This window comes from Mandrillus leucophaeus, unplaced genomic scaffold (assembly GCF_000951045.1).
Source record: "Mandrillus leucophaeus isolate KB7577 unplaced genomic scaffold, Mleu.le_1.0 Scaffold9, whole genome shotgun sequence".
Lineage (NCBI taxonomy): Eukaryota > Metazoa > Chordata > Mammalia > Primates > Cercopithecidae > Mandrillus > Mandrillus leucophaeus.
Window position 1 is genome coordinate 3,134,630 of NW_012109807.1, and position 24,767 is coordinate 3,159,396.

At 41.0% G+C, this 24,767-nt stretch overlaps 1 protein-coding gene across 1 annotated transcript in view; it reads right to left on the bottom strand.

Annotated features, from left to right (window-relative positions):
- The window catches only part of SLC9A2 (solute carrier family 9, subfamily A (NHE2, cation proton antiporter 2), member 2), a 104,550-nt gene that overhangs the window by 16,543 nt on the left and 63,240 nt on the right, over positions 1-24,767 (bottom strand). The window contains exons 4-7 of the mRNA XM_011969572.1: positions 13,512-13,729; positions 12,669-12,871; positions 2,540-2,629; positions 1,930-2,000 (exon numbers count right to left, since the gene is read on the bottom strand). Coding sequence (XP_011824962.1) covers positions 1,930-2,000; positions 2,540-2,629; positions 12,669-12,871; positions 13,512-13,729 — 582 coding nt within the window. The remainder of the gene's footprint in view (positions 1-1,929; positions 2,001-2,539; positions 2,630-12,668; positions 12,872-13,511; positions 13,730-24,767) is intronic.

Consider the following 24,767-nt stretch of genomic DNA (forward strand, 5'->3'; position numbering starts at 1 on the left):
AAGGTAGGCAGAAAATAGGCATTGCTATGAAAACAGTGGAGAAGAGAGGCAAAAAGGTCTGTTCTGCTGGCTTGGCACAGACGAGGACTCCTCCATGCTATGAAGGTCCCACTGTCATAGGGCAGATGTATAGGATCTCTGGTCTACCACCTGCCTCCAGAAAAGGGTGTACTTCCCATGAGAAATGGCCATTTAAAAATTGTTTTATAATGGAGAATATAATTTGCTTCATTTTATTACCCTGTGTTCCCATGTAGCTAATTGGGCATGCTCTCCATACAAACAAAATCTTTTTCCTTTCATTATATAGTAAGGCTGAGTCCCAGGGCCCTGTCTACATTAGTAAACAGTGTTGTAAAGCTCGTAAAGGCTGTTCTAGCACTGAAAGTCTCTGTCACTCATTATATTACCTAATGGTCTCTCTCACACACACATATATATACACACACACAGGAGTCTGCTTGCTGTGTGATTGTTTTGTTGTGTCTATAATATTACAGAATTTCAGAGGCCTGAGTCTATGGCTTATACTTCTTATGTAGCCCAATATTATGCCAGCATATATGAGCAAACAGGAAACACTACAAAATTCCCTTGTGTTAACTTGCAGACATTGGTAGGTTAGTAAATTTAATATAAATTAGAAGTGGAGGGAAAAAAATTCTGTTAGCAAGTTAGGAAAAATAAAACAAGAGGGATCTACCACATACAGTTTAAAATGTATTCTTCTGTCTTCAGGGATTAGCTTACATGCTGCCTTCGAAAGTCTCGCCTAGCCAGTGATGTGCTAATAAATGTTTAACAAATTGCTCTGTGAAAACAAAGGGCCTTGATTTGTAGCATTTGTAAGTTCCATGATGTAAGCCCTGATTCAAGCAACCACTCTGGACAGTGCCAAATGTGCAGTCAGGAAGAGAGGTACATGATGAGCTCCCACTAGCAGGTGGGGGCTGGCTTCTCTACCCCACTGCTCCTAGCTCTGCTGTCAGAATTGGCCCTAACTTCTCGACCCATGACGCTGTTTCTCAGTTTATATTAAAGCATGCATCTAATTCTGCCTGTCTAGTCTACCTTCTCCACTTCAACTTTAAGATCCTTGAAGACCAGTACTGAATTGTATTTATCCAACACAGAGCCTTTTACAGAGTGGTAAACTCTGTGTGTGTGTTTGTGTGTGTGTGTGTGTGTGTGTGTGTATGTGTGTGTGCGCCTGTGTGTATATGCATTTATATAAATGTATGTAATTTTTCAGATAATTTTAGATATATATATATATATATATATATTTCTGCTCATCTGTTTACATGCTTAGATGGTCTGAATCTCTGCATTTGACAAAGTCCTGCACCATGTGTGGCAAAATGGATAGTAATGGAAGCCCTAGTTTTCAGCCAAATAGATCGCAATCCTCAGTCCTCCTTGCAGAGAGGAATGGCCACGTGACTGAGTCCAAGTCAATCATCAGAAGAATCATATGGCAGCTTCTGATGGTTTCAGTTAGAAGGCAGCTATTAATAGCACATATGCTTTGTCTCCTCATCATCTTTCATCCTTCTTGCTGCCTCTAATGGCTAATATTGATGCAGCCATTGTGGTTCAAGAGGCAGTCTTGGAAATGAAGGCTACTCTTAGTGGATCGACTAGACAGAGGGTCCTCAGACCCTGGGGAGTCTTGGAGTAAAACTCATCTATTAAACGTAAATTGCCTATCTCTGGCTATTTACAGAAGAGGGAAATAAGCTTTTACCTTGTTTAAGCTACTATTATTCTACATCTCTATTATAGCTGAACTTTATCTTAGAGGACATACTATGGTACAACACAGGAAAGATTTCCAATTAAAAAATAATACAAATCGGTAAGTCCTGCTTTCAGAGGAATCCTGGGCCACTTCCTAACCCAATGGCATAACCCAAAAGACCTTCTTACTTGTCTCTCCAAAAGTTGTGACCCCAGTGTCCACAAACATCTTCAATTCCAGTCTTCACATGATCAAACAACTAAAACAGAAAAAGCAGGCCAATTGATTAGTCTTTACCCGAAATCAATAATTTTCACTCTACTTAGATCATTTCTAAACTCCAAAGACCTTCATGGCTTTTGCTTCTTATTTGTTTATGATTTATTACCAAAAGCAATAAAACAGTTCATTTTCACACAAATTGATGAAATGTTTGTCATGTCAGTATTAGATGAGTCTTCGATTATTTTGCTCACCTATAACAGTTTGTTAATAATTTTGAAAAGTATGAAATATGATAATAATTTCCCAGTAGGAACATTTCCAGGCTGAGGGAAGTAAAAAGAGGGGACTTCTTGTCTCTCTACTCATGCAGGAGTTTAGCAAGCTAACCTGGAGAAGTTACCGTGGGGCCATATCTATTCTATACTCCCTCAGCACATTCCCTCTTCAGGGTCTCCTCCCTGTCACCCTGCCATTCCTTTCTTCTTCAGGAAATGGACAACTTGGTACCAAGCTGTCTGCAATTCAAATATTTTTCCTTTATCATTAAAGGTATTACACTTTCTTAACACCTACCCGACAGTAGATTTCTTCACTGACAGCTTGTTGTTTCGTATTGGACCTCTTGACATCAAGAAACTCCACCAGTGGTCGAATAGTTATTCCCTGAACAGGAAACACAATTTAAGCGTTTAATATATATTTATACAATTTAAAAATTGTTTAATATAAACATTTTAATATAAATTTTTTATAAACTATGTTTTAATATTCAAGGGTAACCTCTCCTAGGCTTTGATAAGCAATGACAAAAGATGTTCGGCTACCAAGATTTAACACAGTAAATGTAGCTTTTTGTTAATTTTTCCTTCTTTTCAAATAGCTGGCATATTTTCAAAGGATCATGTCCTCACAAAAACAAAGACAAAATGGAAGAAGCAGAGAAAGTAATTACAAAAAATAATAAAGCAGGCCAGGTACAGTGGCTCATGTCTGTAATCCCAGCACTTTGGGAGGCTGAGGTGGACAGATCATTTGGGGCCACGAGTTCAAGGTCAGCCTGGGCAACATGGTGAAACTCCGTCTCTATCAAAATAATAATAGTAATAATAATAAAGTATTATCCAGTTCATAGGAATCACCTACTTGTTATATTATCCATGGAAAACTTATCAATGACTCCTTCATTTGTTCATTTATAAAAACAATTTTCACTGAGTTTCTACTGCACAAGTATCAGGATCTTGGGCATTTGGAACCCAATGATGAATAGTTAAGGACCTGGGTTCTAGGACTTTGTAGTCTCATACAAAGTCAGATACTTCCGAAAACAGTTACGAAATAAGCAGAAGAGGGATGACTGGGCTAGCACAGGAAGCAGGTCAAGGAAAGCTTGGAGCAGAGGAGACACTGGCAGGCAGTGGTGGAGATGCTGGAAGCATATCCCAGTGGAGACCACAGCACAGCAACGTGAGAGGGGGCTTGCGGCCAGTCTGGGCATGTTCATGGGTGAACTTGGGAAATGTGGAGAACTATCAGCTCTTCAGTAAACTAGGAGGAGAAAAATTCCTTAATGTGACAAAGACGTATGCCAGAAATCAATAGTGAACATATCACTTAAAAATGAAACATTACAAGCATTTCTGTTAGAGCCAGAAATAACACAAGGATGCTCTGTCTCTGTCTCTGTCTCTGTTCAGCACCGTTCTGCATGTCCGAGTCAACTGAGAAGAACAGACAGATGAAGAGCTAGATGAATAACTACTGAAAATGAAGTGACAAAGTTTTTGTTGCTCCTGGATAATTGACTTTTTGTCCTAAAAAACCTGAAATAATATCTTTTCATTTAAAAATAACAAGAAAATGTGGTACAGTGACTAACACAAATTCAAAATGCCCAATCCATCCCAGATGTTAATTTTTAAATGTAACAGAATAAATGCCTACACAATAGCAATGAAAAAACATATAAAAAGAGAGTATATGTGTGTATATATATATATATAATGCTAGTATATACATATACTATCCATTATCTCTGTGTATGACACCCTATCATAAATGTACAAAACCTTTACAAGGAGAACTATACAATTTAACTGAAGAAGATTATGAACATTTTGAGATATCAGAAAAAAAAAATACAGTTCTCTAGACAGGATAACAATATTGTAATGACAGTTTTCTCTCAACTAACATGTATCAACAATACAATTCCAGTGACATATTCCTGAAGATTTTTACCGTAACATAAATCAGAGGCTGATTTTAAATTAACGTGGAAAAGTAGATGTAACCAGAAGATTTTAGAAAAAGGAGACTGAAGGGGAACTTACAGACATCAAAATGAGCTGTCAGTGAATATGCTTAAAAGTAATGCAATACTGGCACAAAATAGGGCAGGTGAGGAGGGGTGAGGGTCAAGATTCCCAAGTTTCTTGCTTGGTGGGCGGATGGCCACTACTTCCTGGCAGGAAGGATACATGGGTAGGAAGAGTTGTTAGGATTTCAGGGACAGAGGGTAGCTATATAGGGGGATGTTCCCTGCCATGCATTTCACTTTCATCTCATCTCTCCTCTTGTCTTTCAGTCTCTAAGAATGCTTTTGATAATACAAACTGACTGAGACACATACACACACATACCCACTACACACACACACACACACACACACACACACACCCATTTTTTAAAGGAGGTGATTGGTTTTTTCCCATCAGTCTAGCTCTGGGCATTTTTCAGCTTAATTTTCATTTAACTTTCTGAAGTGTGAACTGATTTTGACCAAATTTGGTATAAAACACATCTTGGGTTCTATTCGTATTTCAGTCTACCACTTTGAGATAACATAAAAGGTAACAGCAGTTTTCCAATCAACACATGTTCTGTAATCTCTAACTTATGTAAATGAAAACGGGTGTAAACATGTGGTTCTCAGAGATGGGAGATTTCACCAAGTTCCAGATTCCATGAAGCCACTAGTTTAATAATAGCTCAAGGAAAAGTTGACAAAATCAATGTAATTTTTAAAACTCTATAATGTGTTCTAAAGACAGAAGCTGCTGTTTCACATGCTCTTGTCCTATCAGTGTTCATTTAGTAAATAATAAGTGAGTGACCAGTGTTTGTAAATACAGGGCATAAAATAAAGATAGGACACAGGGCTTACCCCAGTCCATATGTTGATTCCTTCCACCCTACAGATGATCTGGAAGTGAAGGCACTACCATAAATAAATCACAACTGATCAACTCCAGGAAGAAGGTGTGGCCTACCACCCCATCAACTCAAGTTTCTGAAAGCATAATATATTTATGTTTATAATCATAAAGCTTATAACAACATGTGTTTGTATATACAGTCTCTTTTAATAGGCGCCCTTTTTCTCTTTGAATTGCCTGCAGTGATCATGTCATGCTCAATAAGAATTATTTGATGAAGGCTGCCTTACTTCCTCTCCCTCCCTTCTTACTTTCCTTCCTTCTTCAATCCATCTATTTCTCAGGCAGAGTATGTGACATCTGTGTATGCCATAGTAAGCCCCCAACATTGGATGTTATATTCTAGGAGCCTGTGTGTCTGGTTGGGAGGGAGAAAGAAACACAAAAGACCAAGAAAGCACCTTATTTTACCCACATTAGAAAATTTCTAATTTAGATCACCCAGGGAGTAACCTGATAAGGCTTAGAAAAATAAAATAGTTTGCTACCATCCATACAGGATAAAAAAAAATAAAACCCTTAGTTTTTCATCAAACTACCAATAGAAATATTTGCAAATATAAGTTAAATTTTCACCCGTTCATTCACTTTGTCATACATACTAAACACCACCTCTGAGGGTCAGGCCTGCCTGGGAGAATCATGTAACAGCAGGAACAGGGAGAGTAACACGGAGAATGATTTGTTTTGCATCTTGTTCCATCTCTGCTTTCCTCCCACCCAGCATCCCCCAGCTCCCATTTATATCAGAGGGGAAAACAAACAAACAAAAAATAATACAACTGCGATGTGAGTGTCATAAGCATTCTTTTCATCTTTTTTTTTTTTTTTTTTGAAGAAAATGAGTTCTTGTTTTGTGTTTTGTTTTTTGAATTAATATTTGCAAAATAAAAAGGACAGGGGAAGAGAGAAACTGCCTTATATTTCCTTGCTGACTTAGCAGGTCATTTCCAGAAAAACTTGCAGAAACAATTTTCATGTATTAAAAAATATCACTATCGCTGTTATGCTGTCTTATGGAAGATCTTTCTCACATCACACACTTGGTCACAGAGATCATAAATTCTGTTGCAAAAACAGTGTTTATCTTAGAATGGGATAGATGGAGTGAGAAGCATTAAAGCGTGGCAGTAGCTGTTCATAGTCCCCATCTGTGTGTCTCTCATTTAGCACTTTCCATGGCGCACATTGATTTCCCCTTCTATGTCTGTCCGTCTCTCCCCTAAACTCCAGCTTTCTCTTTGCTGATCAGGATCTCCCTCTCTCCTGTACCATCAGTCTCCAAACGTGCTCCCATCTTTGAAAATCAGAAACAAAAGCCATCCTATGACAGATACCCACCTCTGGCCACTACCTCCTTTCTCTAAGAAACCTCAAGAGAGTTGCCCATATCTTCTGCCCCCGCATTTCTCTCTTCTCCTCGCCTCTCGAATCCAGCCAGTCGGGGTGTTCTCCTGACTGACCCAAAGTGCTCTTGTGCAGAGGCCACTCATCAAAGCGTCACTACATCCAAGGCTGCGCTCTCCACTCACACTTGGTCTGACCTTGCAGCTGCCTTTGTCACAGTTGCTAGAGGCCTCTCCTCTCCTTCCTGCGTAACCCCTTCTGATGTTTCTCCTCCTTTAGTGGTCACCCTTTCCAGTCTCCTGGGCTGATTCCTCAACCTTTTCTTGATTTCTAAATATTACTGTTTCAGGGGTCAGTTGTCAGATGCCTTCTTTTCTATATTCTTTCTATGCTTACACCCTCAATAATTTATTCCAGACTTATGTGTGTTAAAAACTATATGTTGAGGAATCCCAAATTTACATCTCCCACTCTGGCTTCTCCCCCAAATTTCAGACTCATATATATATATAACTACCTATCCAACATATCCACTTAGATGTCTAATAGGCAAATATATATGTCCAAAATGTACACATCCAAAACTAAGCAAGCACGTGATGTCCCTTCCTTCAAACCCAATACTCTCCAGGTAGTCTCCACCAAATTAAATGTCACCTTCATTCACCTGGCTGTGCAGCCACAAACACACGGAACTGTCCTTTACTGCTCTTCCTCTCACATCCTAAACTTTTCACGTACATTGTCCATCTTAAAAAAGCCTGATCATCTTGCTCGTGTTATTGTAGGATTGTTGTACAGTATTCTAAATTCTATGGAACCCCACCTAATAATGGCATATGTTAATGAAATACAAAGATTGTATCCTTTTTAAACAGTACATATATAAAAATTATGACCATTTATTTGACAAATGAAGGCACATTTAAGGGTCTTCACGAGGTCTATAAAATAGTGAGCAGCATCATTCCAGTTGGAGAGGCTAAATTAGCAAAGGTTCCTGTAATTGCTGGGGAAGGCTACCCTACCGTGGCCCCTGAGCACCCCCACATGTTCTTGCAGAGGATGCCAAGACTGTCAGGCCTTGATTACTTTTTTACCTAGGCCATTTCTCAGGGTTGCAAGCAATGAGCACTCTTGAGAAATAAAGTAAGATCACCCTTCTGAGAGAGCAATATATCCCCAAACTCTGTGTCCCCCTCCTGCAATACAGACCATGACATGTGCAGACATCCATCACGGGTCCCTTGTGTCACCCCCATGGGACAACGAGGTATGGAAAAACTGACACAAACCAACACAAGGCTGTGGCTACAGCTTTTGTCATGGACAAAAAAGTCCTTTGTCTTTGACTCAGGAGTCTTCTGCAGCATTCATGAAATAGTAACAGGCGAACTTGTTAGCTTACAAGTATAATAAAACCCCAGATGCTTCACAATTCTGCACAGTGACTTAACATAAGTTACATCACTAATGTGCAAAAGAGGCTGCTCTCTATTGAATTTTGGGTAACCTTCCCACTTGACGGACTTCTAGATAACCACTTAATACATTTACGGAATTCTTGAGATCTGCCATAGGGGGATTAACTACATAATCGTTATTGTACTCTAATCATTTTTCCGTCCAAAGAAAAGTATATTGAAAGAGCTCACCTTTTTCTTTCTTCTGTTACAAGTTTTCTTTCACTTTTTTTGTGTTTGTTTGTTTGTTTTGAGAAGGAGTCTTGCTCTGTCGCCAGGCTGGAGTGTAGTGGCAAAATCTCGGCTCACTGCAACCTCCAACTCCCTGGTTCAAGCAATTCTCCTGCCTCAGCCTCCCGAGTAGCTGGGATTATAGGCACACGCCACCGCACCCAGCTAATTTTTGTATTTTTAGTAGAGACAGGGTTTCACCATGTTGGCCAGAATGGTTTCAATCTCCTGACCTCGTGATCCGCCTGCCTTGGCCTTCCAAAGTGCTGGGATTACAGACGTGAGCCACCACACCCGGCCTCGTTACAACTTTTCTTAATGTAGTATATTAAACATGGCAACTCGTGAGGTGAAAACCCTGTGTCAGGTGTCATACTCTATACATATATTTCCCCTGCACTGCCTGGACCATTGTCTAGATTTTACAGCTAAGTAAACCAAGGCCCACAGAGGCTGCAAAAAGCAGGTCTAGAATATCAACCCACAATAGCCTTACTCTAAAACTGTGCTTTATATAACTGTCCTCTACCTTCCCCAATTTTGAATATCATTTAAATACATGAGAAATAGCTTATATTTGATATAAATAAAATTACCAATCATATTGGAAAAAAACAAACTCAAATGTCCAAGGAATCAGAATTGTTTCCTCATTCAGTATTCCATGGCTGGGCATGGTGGTGGCTCACACTTGTAACCCCAGCACTTTGGGAGGCCAAGGCAGGTGCATTACTTGAGGCCAGGAGTTTAAGACCAACCTGGCGAACATGGCGAAACCCCATCTCTACGAAAAATATAAAAATTAGCTGGGCATGGTGGTGCATTTCTGTAATCCCAGCTCCTCAGGGAGGCTGAGGCGGGAGAATCGCTGGAACCCAGGAGGCAGAGGTTGCAGTGAGCCAAGATCGTGCAACTGCACTCTAGCCTAGGTGACAGAATGAGACTCTGTCTCAAGAAAAAAACAAAAAAATTCCCCAAACAGGACCATATTCTACTAACATGATCGTGTGCCTCATAAAGGGAGTACATCGCTTGCTAATGAGCAACACGATTCAAACAATGTGAAAATTCTCCTGATAAACTGTGATATCCAATAATGCATCATACATCATGTGAAATCTTATTTTTGAAACTAGTTATAACTCAGTAGCACCAGGTTGGAAGAGCTTATCGTATAAAGTATTAAAATAAGGGGAGAAAAACATATTTAAAGTTTAGTAATCGGTCCATCAACATAAAAGCTGTCTTTTGAAAAAGAATACATAATTCTTTCTTGAAAGGTAACATTTTATGCATGGATAGGAATATGCATGGATAAGAAAGGAATAATTAGTTATTCCTGCTATATTTGTATCTCATCAAGTATTTCCCTCCAGGCTTCCTTCACTGAATTCCTTAATTATTGATGTATTCTGGAAAAGACACCTTTTCTGAAGGGAGTATGTGTGTATTTATGTGTGTGCATGCACGCTTGTGCACGTGCATGTGTTCAGAGTCTCTTAAGAACCAGTGGTAGGTAGGAGAATAGGAGGAAGAGGATGTGGTCAGAGTCAAGGAACCAAGCAATACGCATGCAGTCTCCAATCTGTGCACACACAAGGGTAGGCAGAGAACAGGAAAAGGAAGATATCAACACAAGTGGAACCGCAGCAATTTCTCTTCTCTGTGGATATCCAAGTGAACTTGGCCAGACTCTCCTTAAACCTCATCAGAGGAAAGACTGACATCTCTACACCTGCAGGCTCTAGACAATGATCCCCAGATGTCTCCCTTAGTGGAGGATTAGCTTGATGTGTTCACAGTACCAAATGTGGCTAATACATCTCAACTGTGCTGTTTGTTGCTTCAGGCTTTCTCTTTTTCTATCACAGCCTTTACCCACCTTCATCTCTCTCCTCCCATCTATCCTCCTCCTGTCCTCTTCACACTCAGGGAAAGCCAGGCCCCTACATCACTGAGAACAGGTGATCCATCTCACGTGAACTTCCTGACTTCCAGCCTCCCCTGTCCCCACAAGCTCTCTGACATTCCACACAATACAAGAGTTGGCAGTCATCCTTCCGCTGATCCTCTGCCCTGCTTTGGCTCACTTCTCACATAAAGTCTCATTGAAGAGTCTTCCAAAATAAAGAGGACTGCATCTACTTTTTCTCAGCTCTGCCACTACTTCCCAAGGGCAAGTCGTCACCACTTCTGGCCCATATTACTGTGCAAAAGCAGAAAGGTGTTGATAATAAAGACAATAACAGAAGGTGGTCATCTTAACTCAGGAAAGGGTCTTCTCCAGGATTCCAGAGGACTCGCTGTCCCCAGTGTTGGAAGGCATAAATGAATGAAAGATGAACTGTCTTTTGAAGAAATGACTAGAAGGAAGGAGGAAAATCATGAGGCATTACAATACTAAGCACTCGCTACACACCAGGCTCTCTCCTGGACACCTTATTCAGGGTCAAAAGCAAATAGGTTTTGACTCTGCTCTACATTTTTATATCTGTGCAAACTTGATAAACTGACTTAACCTCAGTTTCAGTGCCCCACTTTCCTCATCCACAAAATATGGATAATAAACCATGATTCCTAGAGTTATGTTTCATGGAGTTGTTATGAGGGCTAAATGAATTAACATGTAAGATGCTTAGATTTGCATCAGGCACCCAGAAAGCATTCGGTGACAAACTGTTAAATAAATATGAATACATTTTTAAAACACAGGCACACCTCCTGATCTTCCTCCTTTTTTACCAGTCGCTCGTTCTCAGTTCTCCTTGGCTGCTCCCTTCTTCCCACGATGTCATAAGGTTGGGCTGCCCCAAGGCCTAATCCTTCCTCCTCTATTGTGGTCTCTTCAATATATATTTTCACTCCTTTGACAATCACGTCCAGCTTCATGGCTTCTAATACCAATTCTCTGCTAGTGGCCAGAGAGCCCCTTTCCTGAGCTCCGGATTCATAATATCTGCCTCATCCTTATCTCCACTGTAGGTCTAATGGACACGCCTAATGCAGCATGCCCATCATTGAACTGACAATCTCCCCACCCCCACCTCTGCCATGCACAGACTTCCCCTTCTCAACTGAGGGCAAGTGCATCCTTCTAGCTGCTCAGGCCAAAACCCCTGGAGTCCTGAGTGACGCCTCGTTCCCTCACAACATGTCTAACCCATCAGGGAATCCCATAGGTTGCTCCATCAGAAAGTATTCTAGGATCTTACCACTTCTCACCAACTGAACTTCCACCAGCCGGGTCCTGCCTGATGACTGCAGGGCTTCCATGCTGGATTCCCACATCCACCCTTTCCTCGCAACAGTCTATTCGCAACACAGTAGCCAGCGTGATCCTTTTACAAAGGAAGTCAGAACATATCAGGGATCTGCATGACACTTTCTAATAGCTCCCATTTCACTTGGAGAAGAGCCAAGCTTCATACACTGGCCTGCACGGCCCTGCATGATGTTGGACTCCAGAACCTGCCTCACCTCATTCTCCTACACTCCACACCACACTCTGTGCCACTCCGCCACACTGGCCAAGAGCACACTGCCATCAGAACACACTCGATCCCTCAGCCCATTTGCCTGGGATGTTCTTGGGCTTAGCTAATTCCTCCACCTTCTGCATGCCTTTGCTCAAATCTCATTTTTCTTGCTGTTCCCTTTCATGACCATTTGATGTTGGAATTGTAGCGTTTCCCCCATCACTTTACCCTCATCACGCTTGACTCCTTACTCTATCCTTCTTATATAACAATTTTCACCTTCTAACATGCTCTATGATTTACTTGTGTTTCTTGTCTCGTGCTACCAACCCCTCTGAAATGTAAGCTCTGCAGCAGGGACAGGGATCTTTATATGTTCTGGCTTCTAGAGCACTGCCTGGCACTTAGCAGGAGTCCAGTAAATATTTAATAAATGAATATCTGCAAAATATAATCTTCTAAGAGTTGGCATCTTAACTTAAAGAGATTGATTAATTTGGAAAGTAGGGATCTGGACACAGGCCCGCCATACTTTCTGCCTCCCAGTATTAAACGTGCATTCATCCTTTCCTCATTTCAGGGGAGTCACCACTAGGCAGTCAACTCATGGGGGTCAAATAGCTGTTGTAAGGTCATATGCACAACTAGCATTGAACAAGTGCATTCGCTAAGTCAGAAAAATAATAAGCATTAGCAAGTGCAGTTCCTAAGTTTCCAGTCATAAGATTAGAGCACTTAGTTTAGCTTCCTTAAATAATAATTTCTCTGTGTAGGCCAAGTGACCAAATTGGACTCTCTAAGGCCCCTCAACAATCTAGTGACATGAACCCAGACAGGAAATATCATTTTCCCTAGTAACTAACTACCAAAGTTTCAACACACCTTTGCTACTTTGCATCCTGTAAACAGAATCCAATATTCTGAACAATATTTTTTGCCCTCCTGGTAAAGGGATTACTGTACTCACCAGAATGAAGACAGTAAAGAATATGACAACAATGGCAGCCGTAATAAACAGCTTTTTCCGAGGAAACACAGCAGCAGGAAGGAGAAACACTAGTGCAAAACAGATGGCACCTCGCAGTCCTCCATAGGCAATGATGAACTGATCCTTGAAGGTCAGGGGAATGGTCCGGAACCTATTAATGACCTGAGTCAGGACAAAGACACCTGCAAAGAAAGAAAACCCAAGAGGAAACAGACTGAGTGACGCCAGAATATGAAAACACATAGACTCATTTTCTGTGCTTCTGCAACAGGGACAAAAGATTTAAGAATAGGCCCCAAAGTCTTTCCCCTTTTTCTCTGTCTTGCTAGTAATACCAGGTTCTGGGTCTTTGATGTTGTTCCAGGATCGTGGGTGAAAATGTGAAATCAGAGAAGACAAGACAAACTAATCTGACTTATAACAAAGGCATGAAGATACTCAGAGAAGAAAAGAATATATCAGGAAGGGGCGAGAAGAGCAAGAGAGAGAGAAGATGAAGAGGCCAATGAGGAAGGAAAGGGGAAGAGGAAGAGGAAGGTGAGAAGGAAGAGGAGGAAAAAGAGAAACAGGAGGACAAGGAAGAGGATAATAGGGAAGAGGAGGAAGGAAATGAGAAAGGAGAAGAAAAGGAGGAAGAGGAGGATGTAGAAGAGAAAAAAGTAAAGGAGGAAGAGGAAGAAGAGGAGGAAGAAGTAGGTAAGAAAGAAGAAGAAATTAAGCGGATAAAAAAGAAGCCTCAACAGCAGAAAGGGAGTGACAAAAGGAAAGTCCCATTCAATAAGTGAGTGTCACATGTCCGTTTAGCAAACAAGAACTCATTACCTAGGGCTCGCCAGATGAGGCAGAAGGCCAGGGTGAAGCAGACGAAGGCCCAGTTCCACTCATGATTCTTGCCCACGGTGGACACGCCCATGAAGATGAAGATCAAGGTCTCGCTGACGCTGCTCAGCATCTTCATGAAGTACTTGATGGTCGTGTAGGATTTCTGAGATACATTTTCTTCCACGTACTTATTCATAGTCATTGCACAAGCAGTGATTCTGAAAGACAAGATTCAGCTTCTCTTGAAACCTAACAATGATCCTAATGAGAATGCAAGAGATAGCACTTAAGAGCTAAATTATGGCTCTACTCTTCTGCCCAAGACTACAACATCATCAAATGATTTTTAGAGGTGAATGTGATTTGCATGTAAACCTTGGAAATCCTACAATCTCTGGAGGTCTTCTTTAGCAACCCTGGCTGAACTACTCTGCTCCGCCCAGCGTTCTGGTCCCTCAATTCCCTTACCCCAGATTCATGCTTAAAAGTCTATGGACATTGACACCATCAGCTCTCCTTTCTGTATCTCAGATAAAACAAGTCCAAAATAAATTTGAAACTCATTATCTTGCTGTAAACTGATGTATTTTTCCACATATGCCCTGTTCCTCTATTATGTAAAAGGATTCTATTGTATAAAATCCTAAACTTGAAAATGGGCTTGTATTAGACTTCTCTCCCTGTCACACCTCAGTAGCCGCCCGCCATATTATTGGTCCACAACTGTTTTCGATTCTTCATTCTGAATATCTCTTAGACCCTCTCACTTCTTTTTGTCCTTAATTCTGAGTCTCATTTCTATGTATCTGTTGTATCCACTTCTGGGAAATTCAAAAGGTTTTAACAGGCTCTGAGAATTCCTAAACCAAAGAAACTCTTTTGCTTGTTCTCCCCAGTATTTCCAAAACTTTGAGACCACAGAGCCCTTTATTCCCACTCTCATGATATCTACTGGAATATGGCACCTGTAGAAAAGGAAGGGCTCCAGGATCAGGTCCACACTCCTGAAGCTCTTCACACACTTCCCTCAGTGGAGAATTCCAGTTTCACATCTGCCCTCTCTCCACCTGGGCACACACCATGTGCCTCCGCTGTATGGAATTGCCCAACCTCATCTTGTTCTTTACTGTCTTCTTGCCTTACTACACAAGTGGGTCCCTCTCTGTCGAGGACGCTACCCCTGATCAACTCAGATGCCACCCACAGAGGGGAATTTAGGATGAGCTTGGTGACAGCTCATGGTAGGTCCGGTCTAAGGAGACACAGTTACTATAAAGTACCAAAAGAATTTCATGACACAGGTCCTATAGAATGAAACAGGAGGATGGGATTAGAGGGAGCCACCCTGCCTTCCACTAAGTAGTAACCGTGCCATAAGCTGAATACTGATGATGATTTGCAAATTTTCCAGCATTCTCATAACTCCAGCACTACAGTGACCCTAGTTCAGCTCCCGCTACTCCCATCATGTGGTCCTCCTCACTCTGAGAAGACTTCTGCTGTCTTAAAAAAATCCCCGTACTGTGAGCATAAGAATAAGTAGAAGAACGCAAACCTAAGTGTCCTCTGAAACCTAAACAGATAACCACAAAGACCTCTCATTGCAAAGAACACATCTGTTGTTCACATAGAAAACAAATGCAGGTATATTTATTTTTGTGCCCCTTATTAAAACAAAACAAAGACTCCATCAATCTAGGGACCACGCATTGAGCCACCATGTCACTGTCCCCAGAATAAGTGGGTATCTCTTTTAGATTTCTGTAAGTGAAGAATGCATAATTTATGTGGTTTCCCAAAAGAAGGAATGGCCTTATTAAATGTGGTAATAAAATTCAACAGCTATAAAACAGCTATAAACACATGGCAAAGCCTCGGAATAGTTGAGGACTCATATAAAAACAGTCAATCTTCAGAGAACCTTTACTTTGTGCCAGGTACTATGCAAACATATTGAATGGATTATGTCAGTTAAACCTTATAACAAGTTTATGAGCAAGTTCTATTATCATTCCTATGCTTGTAAATGGGAGAACAAAGGCAGACAGAGGTTCAATTATATAAGATTCCAGTGCTAATAAATGGTGGTGCCAGGGTATGAATCTGGGCAATCTGATTTAAAGACAGTACCGGGTCAGGCATGGTAGCTCACAACTGTCATCTCAGCACTTTGGGAGGCCGAGGCAAGAGGATCGCTTGGGCCCAGGAGTTTAAGTCCAGCCTACGCAAAATGAGACCTCGTCTCTACAGAAACAAAGCCAGCACTGTGGAGGACTTAATCCTCACCCTTTCCACATTCTCATTGAGCCCCACAATCTCTGATGGGAAGGAGGTCTTCCCTGCCCACCAAGCTGTGGCTTATCCTTTCTCAAACACAAGACTGTTTGTATCCCTCTCCTATGGCTGCTGTAAGAAATAACCACAAACTGAGTGGCTTCGAGCAATGCACATTTACCATCTGGCACTTCCAGAGGTCAGAAGTCCAAAATCACATGAGTGGGCTAACATCACGGAGGTGACAAAGCTTTTTCCTTCTGGAGGCTCTAGGGGAGAATCTGTCCCCTGCCTTCACTAGTTTCTAGAGGCCACCTGCATTCCTTGGCTCTTGCCACATCCCTCTGATCTCTGCTTCCCTAGCCACATATTCTCTGAGTCTGACTCTCCTACTGCCTCTCATAAGGGTTCTTATGATTATATCAAGGCCACTCAGATATTCCAATGGAATCTCCCCATCTCAGGATTCTCACCTAATCACATCCACAAAGTCGCGTTGGCCATAGAAGGTAACATATTAGCAGGTTCCAGGGATTAGGATGTGGACATCTTTGGGGACATCTTTGAGGCCATTATTCAACCCTTCCAGGTTGCATTCTCCTCCCCTAAACTGTATCCTGAACCAAGTGCATGGCCCAGATGAACATGGCCTCTGCTGCTTGCATGCAATTAATTAGGTGACAGAAACTAATGGGAGCTCTGTCACACTGACTTGACGTGAAATCCTGGAACCTCCTCCAGCAGGCAATAGGAACTGGGAGAACAAGCTGGAAAGTGGCATCTGTCCCAGTAAGCCAGTATCAGGCATCTCGCCAGTGCTCCCCCAGATATAAATCACTGGTTACCCACATTTCTGAAAATCTTCATCTTTCATATTTTGGCTTAATTTTTCTTTAACTAGACTTTAAAAGGTAAGATTTCTCCAATACAAAGTAATGAGGGCAATAGATTAGATTAAGAATCTGAATTATAACATGTTTTATATATATATAAAAAAGACATGTATACAGAAACACGAATGAGCCTTTCAAAAATGTTGCTTTTTTAGGTACTTCATGTAGTGGAAAAAATGTCAGGTAGAAAATTTATAGTAAAAGTAATTTATAACGGACATATTGTTTTTTTAAATTCTCTAATCCTATACAAAAGATACTTCAAAAGGGTTTCTTATAAAGCACTTTAACTTATAGACAAATATGGAAATAAATGAACACCAAAGTAGCCACTACCCAGCCTTCTCCAGTCACTTGTATTTTTTAAAACAAAATGTCATCTATAGAGTGGAAACATCAGCGGTAGAGCTGATTCCTCATATTAACCCCATCCCCTTCTCTCCCTCTTGAGTTGATTGTTTTGAATCATTCAAAAATGTAACTTTAAAAGGCTGATGAATAGTGTTTTTCTAAACGTTCTAAACATTACCCTCTGAAATTATGTTCGTATCATTCATTGGGCAAAAAGTAAACCATGCAGGCAAAAAGTAATCTCCAGTTTATTACATGAGCAATTTAACAATTTCTGTTTAGAAACAATTAAAATATAGCTTTGGTGGCCGGGCATGGTGGCTCATGCCTGTAGTCCCAGCACTTTGGGAGGCCCAGGCGGGCGGATCACAAGGTCAGGAGATCGAATCCATCCTGGCTAACATGGTGAAACCCCATCTCTACTAAAAATAAAAAAAATTAGCCGGGTGTGGTGGCAGGCACCTGTAGTCCCAGCTACTTGGGAGGCTGAGGCAGGAGAATGGTGTGAACCCAGGAGGCAGAGCTTGCAGTGAGCTGAGATCACACCACTGCACCCCAGCCTGGGCGACAGAGCAAGACTCTGTTTCAAAAAAAGCAAAGGCCGGGCATGGTGGCTCATGCCTGTAGTCCCAGCACTTTGGGAGGCCCAGGCGGGCGGATCACAAGGTCAGGAGATCGAATCCATCCTGGCTAACATGGTGAAACCCCATCTCTACTAAAAATAAAAAAAATTAGCCGGGTGTGGTGGCAGGCACCTGTAGTCCCAGCTACTTGGGAGGCTGAGGCAGGAGAATGGTGTGAACCCAGGAGGCAGAGCTTGCAGTGAGCTGAGATCACACCACTGCACCCCAGCCTGGGCGACAGAGCAAGACTCTGTCTCAAAAATATATATATAGCTTTGGTGTAGGAATAAAACATGAATTAATTTAACATGAATGTCCATGGGATCATTTTCCATTGCTTTGTATCCTTAACACGATATCGAGAGTGATGCTCAGAGTAGCCAGACACCTTGCTGTAACTCAGTGAAGTTTCCTACCAGCCTCAGTGAGACACTGAACAGGAAGAAAGAACGCTCTGGGTGGGTACCACAGGCCCTAGCATTTGGTAGTGTCCTGTTCAGCAAGTCTGTGCATGTCTGTGGCACTGAGGCACCTGAGGAGCTGGGGGAAATACTCCCAAAGTTCCCATTCTGGTCTGCCATGTACAACTTGAGTCACCTGGCCTCTCAAGCAAAGGTCTGGAGGTGTTTTTATTGCAAAGAGATTTTTTTTTTGTTGTGGTGTACTCCGACCTGAAGTAAAACCACCTCACCTTCAAAAACATCAGAAGTAAACAAACTACAAATGAGCTAGTCTGCCTTCCACTAGAGAGGTACAGGCAAAACGGCCTCTTACGGATAGAAAGAATGAAACCATCTCTGCCCACTTCACCAGGTCATCTTCTAGAGCTGATAGTCATCACCATCACAGTATATACATATGTGTCTCTTTCTCTAAAAGAATCACAAGAAACTTACAGAGGTGGCGAATGATGCAGGATAGTATCAGACTGCCCTTGGCCTTACTGGGTTTGAAGTATGTGGCCAGGAGAGTCCTTGGGTACGATATCACATCACAGCATTATCACAGTGCCACCACACTATCGAGAGAGGCGATTTCTTCCTTCATCACATGAACGCATGAGGATTTCATGTCTGAAGCCCACAGCCTCATATACTCATTCTGTGTCATCAGTATGACATTGTCCTCAACAAAATAGTAGCCTAAATAGATTCTTAATATTATAGAAAATTCTGGTTAAGTTTCTTAATTCTAAAGCTTCAAAATAAAACTATTGGCCTTCAATATTCCTAGTACGCCCTTACTTTTATTAGCTCGTGTCATTGAATCATCTTCCCCCCCTCCTTTTCATGCATGTCTCTCTCTCTCTCTCTTTGTTTTAATTTCCATACCTAATTAATATGATAGAGAAGGGCAATTTAACGTCAACCAACATTTTCTGAGCATCCATTCTGAGCCAAATTCTGTGCTGGGATCTAGGAAGGTGAAAGCAAGTAAGACTCAATTTCTGCCTTCAAGAGTTCACAGTCTAAGGGAAGAAACAGACACAAAGAGATCATCGGAACACAACACTGTACGTGCTAGAATGAGGAAAGGGAAGATGCTGTGGAAGTGCAGGACAGCAAAGGGTGACTTCTGCCACAAAAGAGGACATTTGAGCAACATCTTCATGGACAATCTCACCTATCAGGAAAAAGAGGAAGTGAGTAATTCAGGGAAAAGCAGCAGCCATATGCAAAGGCATAAAAGAAAGAAACAGGGTGGTGCATTCAGGAAACTGCCAAATGATTCTGTTAGCTGGAGGAGGGGAAGATGAAAATGTTAAGAGATGAGGATGCAAGAAGTTAGGGCTCAATGACACTGTTATACTGAATGCTTAGGAGTTTTAACTTTATAGGCTGGAGAGAAAAATGAGAAATTAGGATTTCAATCACATAATTAATGTCTATCTCCCCAACCAAACTGGACGCTCCATGAGGAAAAAGAAAAGTGTTGCCAATGCTTAGCATAGTGTCTGGCATGTATTTTGCATCAATGACTGCATGGATGAATCATTCATTGGAATGGTGGTGCAATATGAATATATTTGCTCTGTATCCATTGCCCATTTTGCATTCCAAAGCATGCCCAGATTTCGATAGGTCTTAGGCTCCATTCTGTAGGACAGTGTGGAGACGAGGCATGCACAGAATTCGCAGATGTACCCTGCTATGTTATTATCCTGTACCACTTTAACATAAATGTGTGGTGATTATCACCAATTGAGAGACAGAGAAGGGAGAGCACTGTAATTAGTGGTTTTCTCCTACACCAGCAATTGAGGTTTTCTTTATCAGTATATCAATCAAAATACAGTGTAGGACAATTCAGGCCAGCTATAGACACTACCTCAAAAGAGTTTGTTTTTTGTTTTTTGTTTTTTGTTTTTCCTGGAGAGGGTGGGGTGGAAATAGACTTTCCTTTCTACTTAAATGATTTGTCATTTGACTATTTTCTGAGTAGAAAATTCGAACAGATACTTTTTTTCTGTATTACTCCATGACTCCATTATTAACCTGCTTTCTACAGATACTTATTTCTTTTCTACCAGAATGTGTGCTTTGAGACTATGGACTAATGCTTAGCATGGTCTGTGCCTATAGTGGTACCAAATACAAGTTCAATTAATACTTGCTAAGTCTAGTTTAATAAAGATCCAGAGTGCTTTATCTACAATCTGAACTGTGTAGAATTAACCAATTAAGCAAAATTCTTTTGCTCCCATTCCATATGATTTTAAAAAGTATGAATTCAATTGCAAGAAAATATCACCCAAATAATATTTGTATATTCTCAATTAAGGCTTTGCCAAATATGAAAGCATATTCCACTAATCAGTGCCAAGCATATGCAACGATGAAGATCAATTAAAAAGTTTTTTCTGTATTGATTAAAGCCAGGTCTTGTGGTGACTCAGGGCACATTGTACGCTCTCAGAATAAAGTATTCACTCAAGTGAGGTAAATTAAATTATTCCAGGGCATGAATGGACTATACAGTGAATTGCTTCTTCCAGAAAACCTGACAACCAAGAGAAACAGAGTTTGACATATGAGAAAATGCAAACAACAATTGTTTTTAAAACAGGATCCAAGCATAAAAACTGAAGTATCTTTTTTTTAAGCATCAAAAATGAAATACATTGAAGCTGTCATAAATCTTGGATTAATCATGAAGCCTTGTCCATTGCATAAATTCTCTGCAACTTTTTTCTCCCGAAAAACTGCTTTCAATTCAATTCCACTAACGTTTAGAGACCACTTATTGGCACCTGAAGCAACTCTGGTTACCTGGAGAGAGAACATCAAAGTTGTTGACATCAACTCAATGTCAACAGCGTCATGAAGCACAGGTGTCAAGTGTCGCATGGAGTCTACCCAGTCTAGCTGGGGAGTATTAAGAAAAGCCTCAGAGAGGCGGGAAGATTTGACCAACATTTTGATGATGGAATTAAGGTTTTCCAGGTGGAGGACTCCTGGTCAATGTTGGAGGTGGGCTGCAGGTGGGGCCTGGGTATGTGAAACCCGCATGCAACAATCCTGCACCAGATACGTACACAGAATACTTTGTGGTTCTACATGAGTCCTAGAAACATCAGCATGAGTTGCTGCTTTCTGGAAGTTCTTACAGCTACTAGCAAGTATATTAGAGCAGTATGGTCTGTGGACCACGTGTAAATGTTGGAAAACTACAAATGCCTGTGCCCCATCCAAGGCCTATATCAGAATCTCTGACTGAGGCCTGGGATTCTGTCCATGTAACGACATTTCCAGGTGATTCCTAAACACATTAACATTTAAGGACAGGAAATGGGAGTATAGGCAGAGGGTTCCAAAGAGGAAGGAGAAATGAGAAAAAAAGAGCTGAAATTTGGATCATTTTATTTAAAGTTGTATTGGAGGGTGAGCATAAGGATTAACATGGGATTTGAGGAGTAATGTGGATTTAACTACATTTGCCAACTATTCTTCCTTCCTGTCTCTCAGTTTTTATGACTTGGATCTAGGTGCAGGTCCCTGTGTTCTCTTGCCTAGACTGGTTAGTGTGCAGATATCTTCACATATTTTTTTTTTCCTGCCCGAGTCTCTACTTAGGTACCTTATCCCTGCTGACAGCAGCATTTCCTGATCCTCCTCTTTAATCAAGGATTCCTCAGCCCTAGGGCAGCCGGTCAGACTGGGGCCATGACCTACAGCTTTCACCCACAGTATCATGAAAACTTTAATAGTTGTAAGTGTCATGGTGTAAAAAAGTTTTGGAAGCACTCTGATCATGTATTTATCATAAAACAGAAATACAATTGTGTCACTTCTCCTTAAAGATTCCAAAGGCTCTCACCTGTCTATAGCACACAACAGGTCAGGCAAGACCAGGGGCCCCTCCTTCTCACCAACCTAGAGTTCAGTTCACCTTGGAGCCTTCAATTACACCTCTGCCTCTACCCAAAATGTCCCTCTTTTCGTCACTGAGGCTTCAACCCAAGCATCATCAACATTACCATCCCAGTATACTTTACTATAAAGGATTGAGCTTTCCTTGCTAACTTGTAGTCAACACAGATTGGGATGGCAGTCTGACTCAAAGTGAGTTTAAGTTCACTGCCTTATTCTGGCAACAAACCCTACTTCTCATGTCACAGGGCTGGTCATGTGACACAGTCTGATCCCATGACAGTTCTCCAAATCCCAGGGCCAATCACAGTGCTTGCTCTGAAATGTTTTCTAACAGGACCTGGCAGGGTAGATCTCGCTTTACTCTTCAGTGACAGAGTTGCAGAGATATAAAACTTGATTTGTCTGTGACCCTGGTTTCAGGCTTTGGAGATGACTAACCAACTAAAAGGAAGCCTTCTCACGAAGGGACAGAAAGTTAACAGAGAGAAATACTTAGGCAGACATAGGAGTCCCTCGTCCTATCACCCTAAGGCCAAATCCCATCGGTCCTCTCAAAAAATGTACTTATTTGCATGAGCCAGGAAATCCCTCCTTTCTGACTTAAACTGGTTTGAGTTTGGCTCCCTTCATTAACACAGAGCTTCATGCTATTGTTTCAGCCAGGCTCCTGACTACAAAGATGCCTGGTGACTCCAGTTACGTCAAATAACGGGGGATTAACTGTGAGGACACAAGTGGAAAGACAGAATGGGGGCCACTTGGCCAGGTCCCCTGGGAATACTGACAAAGTCAGACCTCATGTTTGATTGAGGTAAGGGAAATGGCAGCAGCAGGAGCGAGTACATAAGAGAAATGCTACAGCATCAAGAGGAGCTGCAGGCAGCCTCTCCTCGCCCCAGAAGCCAATACAGGAGGGCCTGGGGTTCACACCAGACCAGTGTCCTCCCCTGTCCAGAGAATTGCTGAGAAGTAAACTGAGGTTTGTTCAAGCAAGGAGAAAGAATAATGGGTTCTCCTTGGGACACATATCATGTCAAGGAAGAGCCAACCTTAACCTCCATAACTGTATTCCTGGCTCTAACCTCCTCACGCAGGGGCCAAAACACTGATTTAATCCATTTGTCCAAGCGTGTCATATTCAAAAGTACTAGCTGGGTGCTAAGTATACATTTCATTTCAGTTTTTCTGAAAAAAAGTTTATTAAAAAAGAAAAAGTATTTATTTCTCAGCAATTATACATTTCTGACTTATTATCTTGTTTTACATTTTGGCCTACACATTACCAGAAAGTAATATCATCTCCTACAATATTCTTGAAATACAGGCCAGAAGGGATATCATCATTTTTAAAAAATAAACATAAAGAACAGTCAAGAAACAGTCCAAAAAGCAAAGTGATGGCAGCATTTTCAGGTACACAAAAATATCCACTCTTCAAATAGATTTGGAAGACTCCGTTCTTAATTCGGGAGCAAATTGTTAAAGTTTTGTGTAATTTAAAGTTGGCAAGGAAATATCAACTTTTTTCTTGTCGAAAGGATACCTCTAAAATCTACCCTGTTATCTGCACTGAAGGAGAAAAGCAATGGTATGATTCATCCTAATAACCAACAAAGCAATATCAATATCCTATCTTTTTAGCTAAATATTCTAAGAATGCAGTCAATTGATTTTCATAAGCCAGTCAAGTACAGCATCTATTGGATGTATTATGCATTGTACCAATTTTTCCTAGAAAATAAGTTTTTTCTGCTTGTGTTTCACTTAAACTTATATTGCTATTCCTTGAGTACCCAATATATTAATTATTCCTTTAGTACCCTGACCCCTTGATAAACACCAGAAGACACTGAGACACAGGTAACAAGTTGAGGGAAGACTGATTGGCTTCATAATGTATTCCTGATAATCTTCAAGACTGAAATACATAATCTTACTTAGCATGAGTTTTGTGTGTTTGATTTTTTTTCTCCATCAAAAATCAGTATCTTTTGACATTAGCTAGAATAAAGACCTATAGACCTTAATATAGAGGCTCTATTGATCTTCAGTCAGTCTGCAGAGTAAATACAGATAAAAACAGAGATGAAAACAATGTCTTTAATGTTGTTTTACCTCTAAGAAGATGAGGCAAGAAAATATAACGTTTCGAATACTGACGATTGTCTAAGTTTACAAATTCAATTTGCAAAACATATACATTATCTCAACCCAGGGAATCTGTTTTAAAGTACGTTGCTCATTCCTGCAGGAGCCACAGCTTTCCCTCCCACTTTAGATTTTGAGGATGTTTATATCCAAACCCCCAAACGTGGACCTAGGGGAACATTTTTCATTTTCACAAGGTGGCTTTAATTTGACATCTTAATTATCATAAGCCACTTCAGAAGGACCTCCAACTTCCCTTCAGTCTCTCGTTCCTTATTTTCTTTCTAAACTTCCCCATTCTCAAAGAAATGTTCTTTATAAAGAGCACAGTTATCATCAGAGCGGGGAGAGCATTTCTCTTTCATTCCTCCCATCTTTTCATGACCTATTTTTTTACCTTATCAAAAGGAATAAAACATATGTCACCAAGTCTTCAAATATCCAAGTAGAAAACACTAGTGGTGAGCACCACAGAACAGCAGTGTCTAGTAGGAATCATTGGAGCTGTATATGTAATCTGCAGTTTCCTAGTATTCACAGCGAAAGACATGAAAAGAAACTGAACGTAATTTTCAGAACATATTTATGTAACTC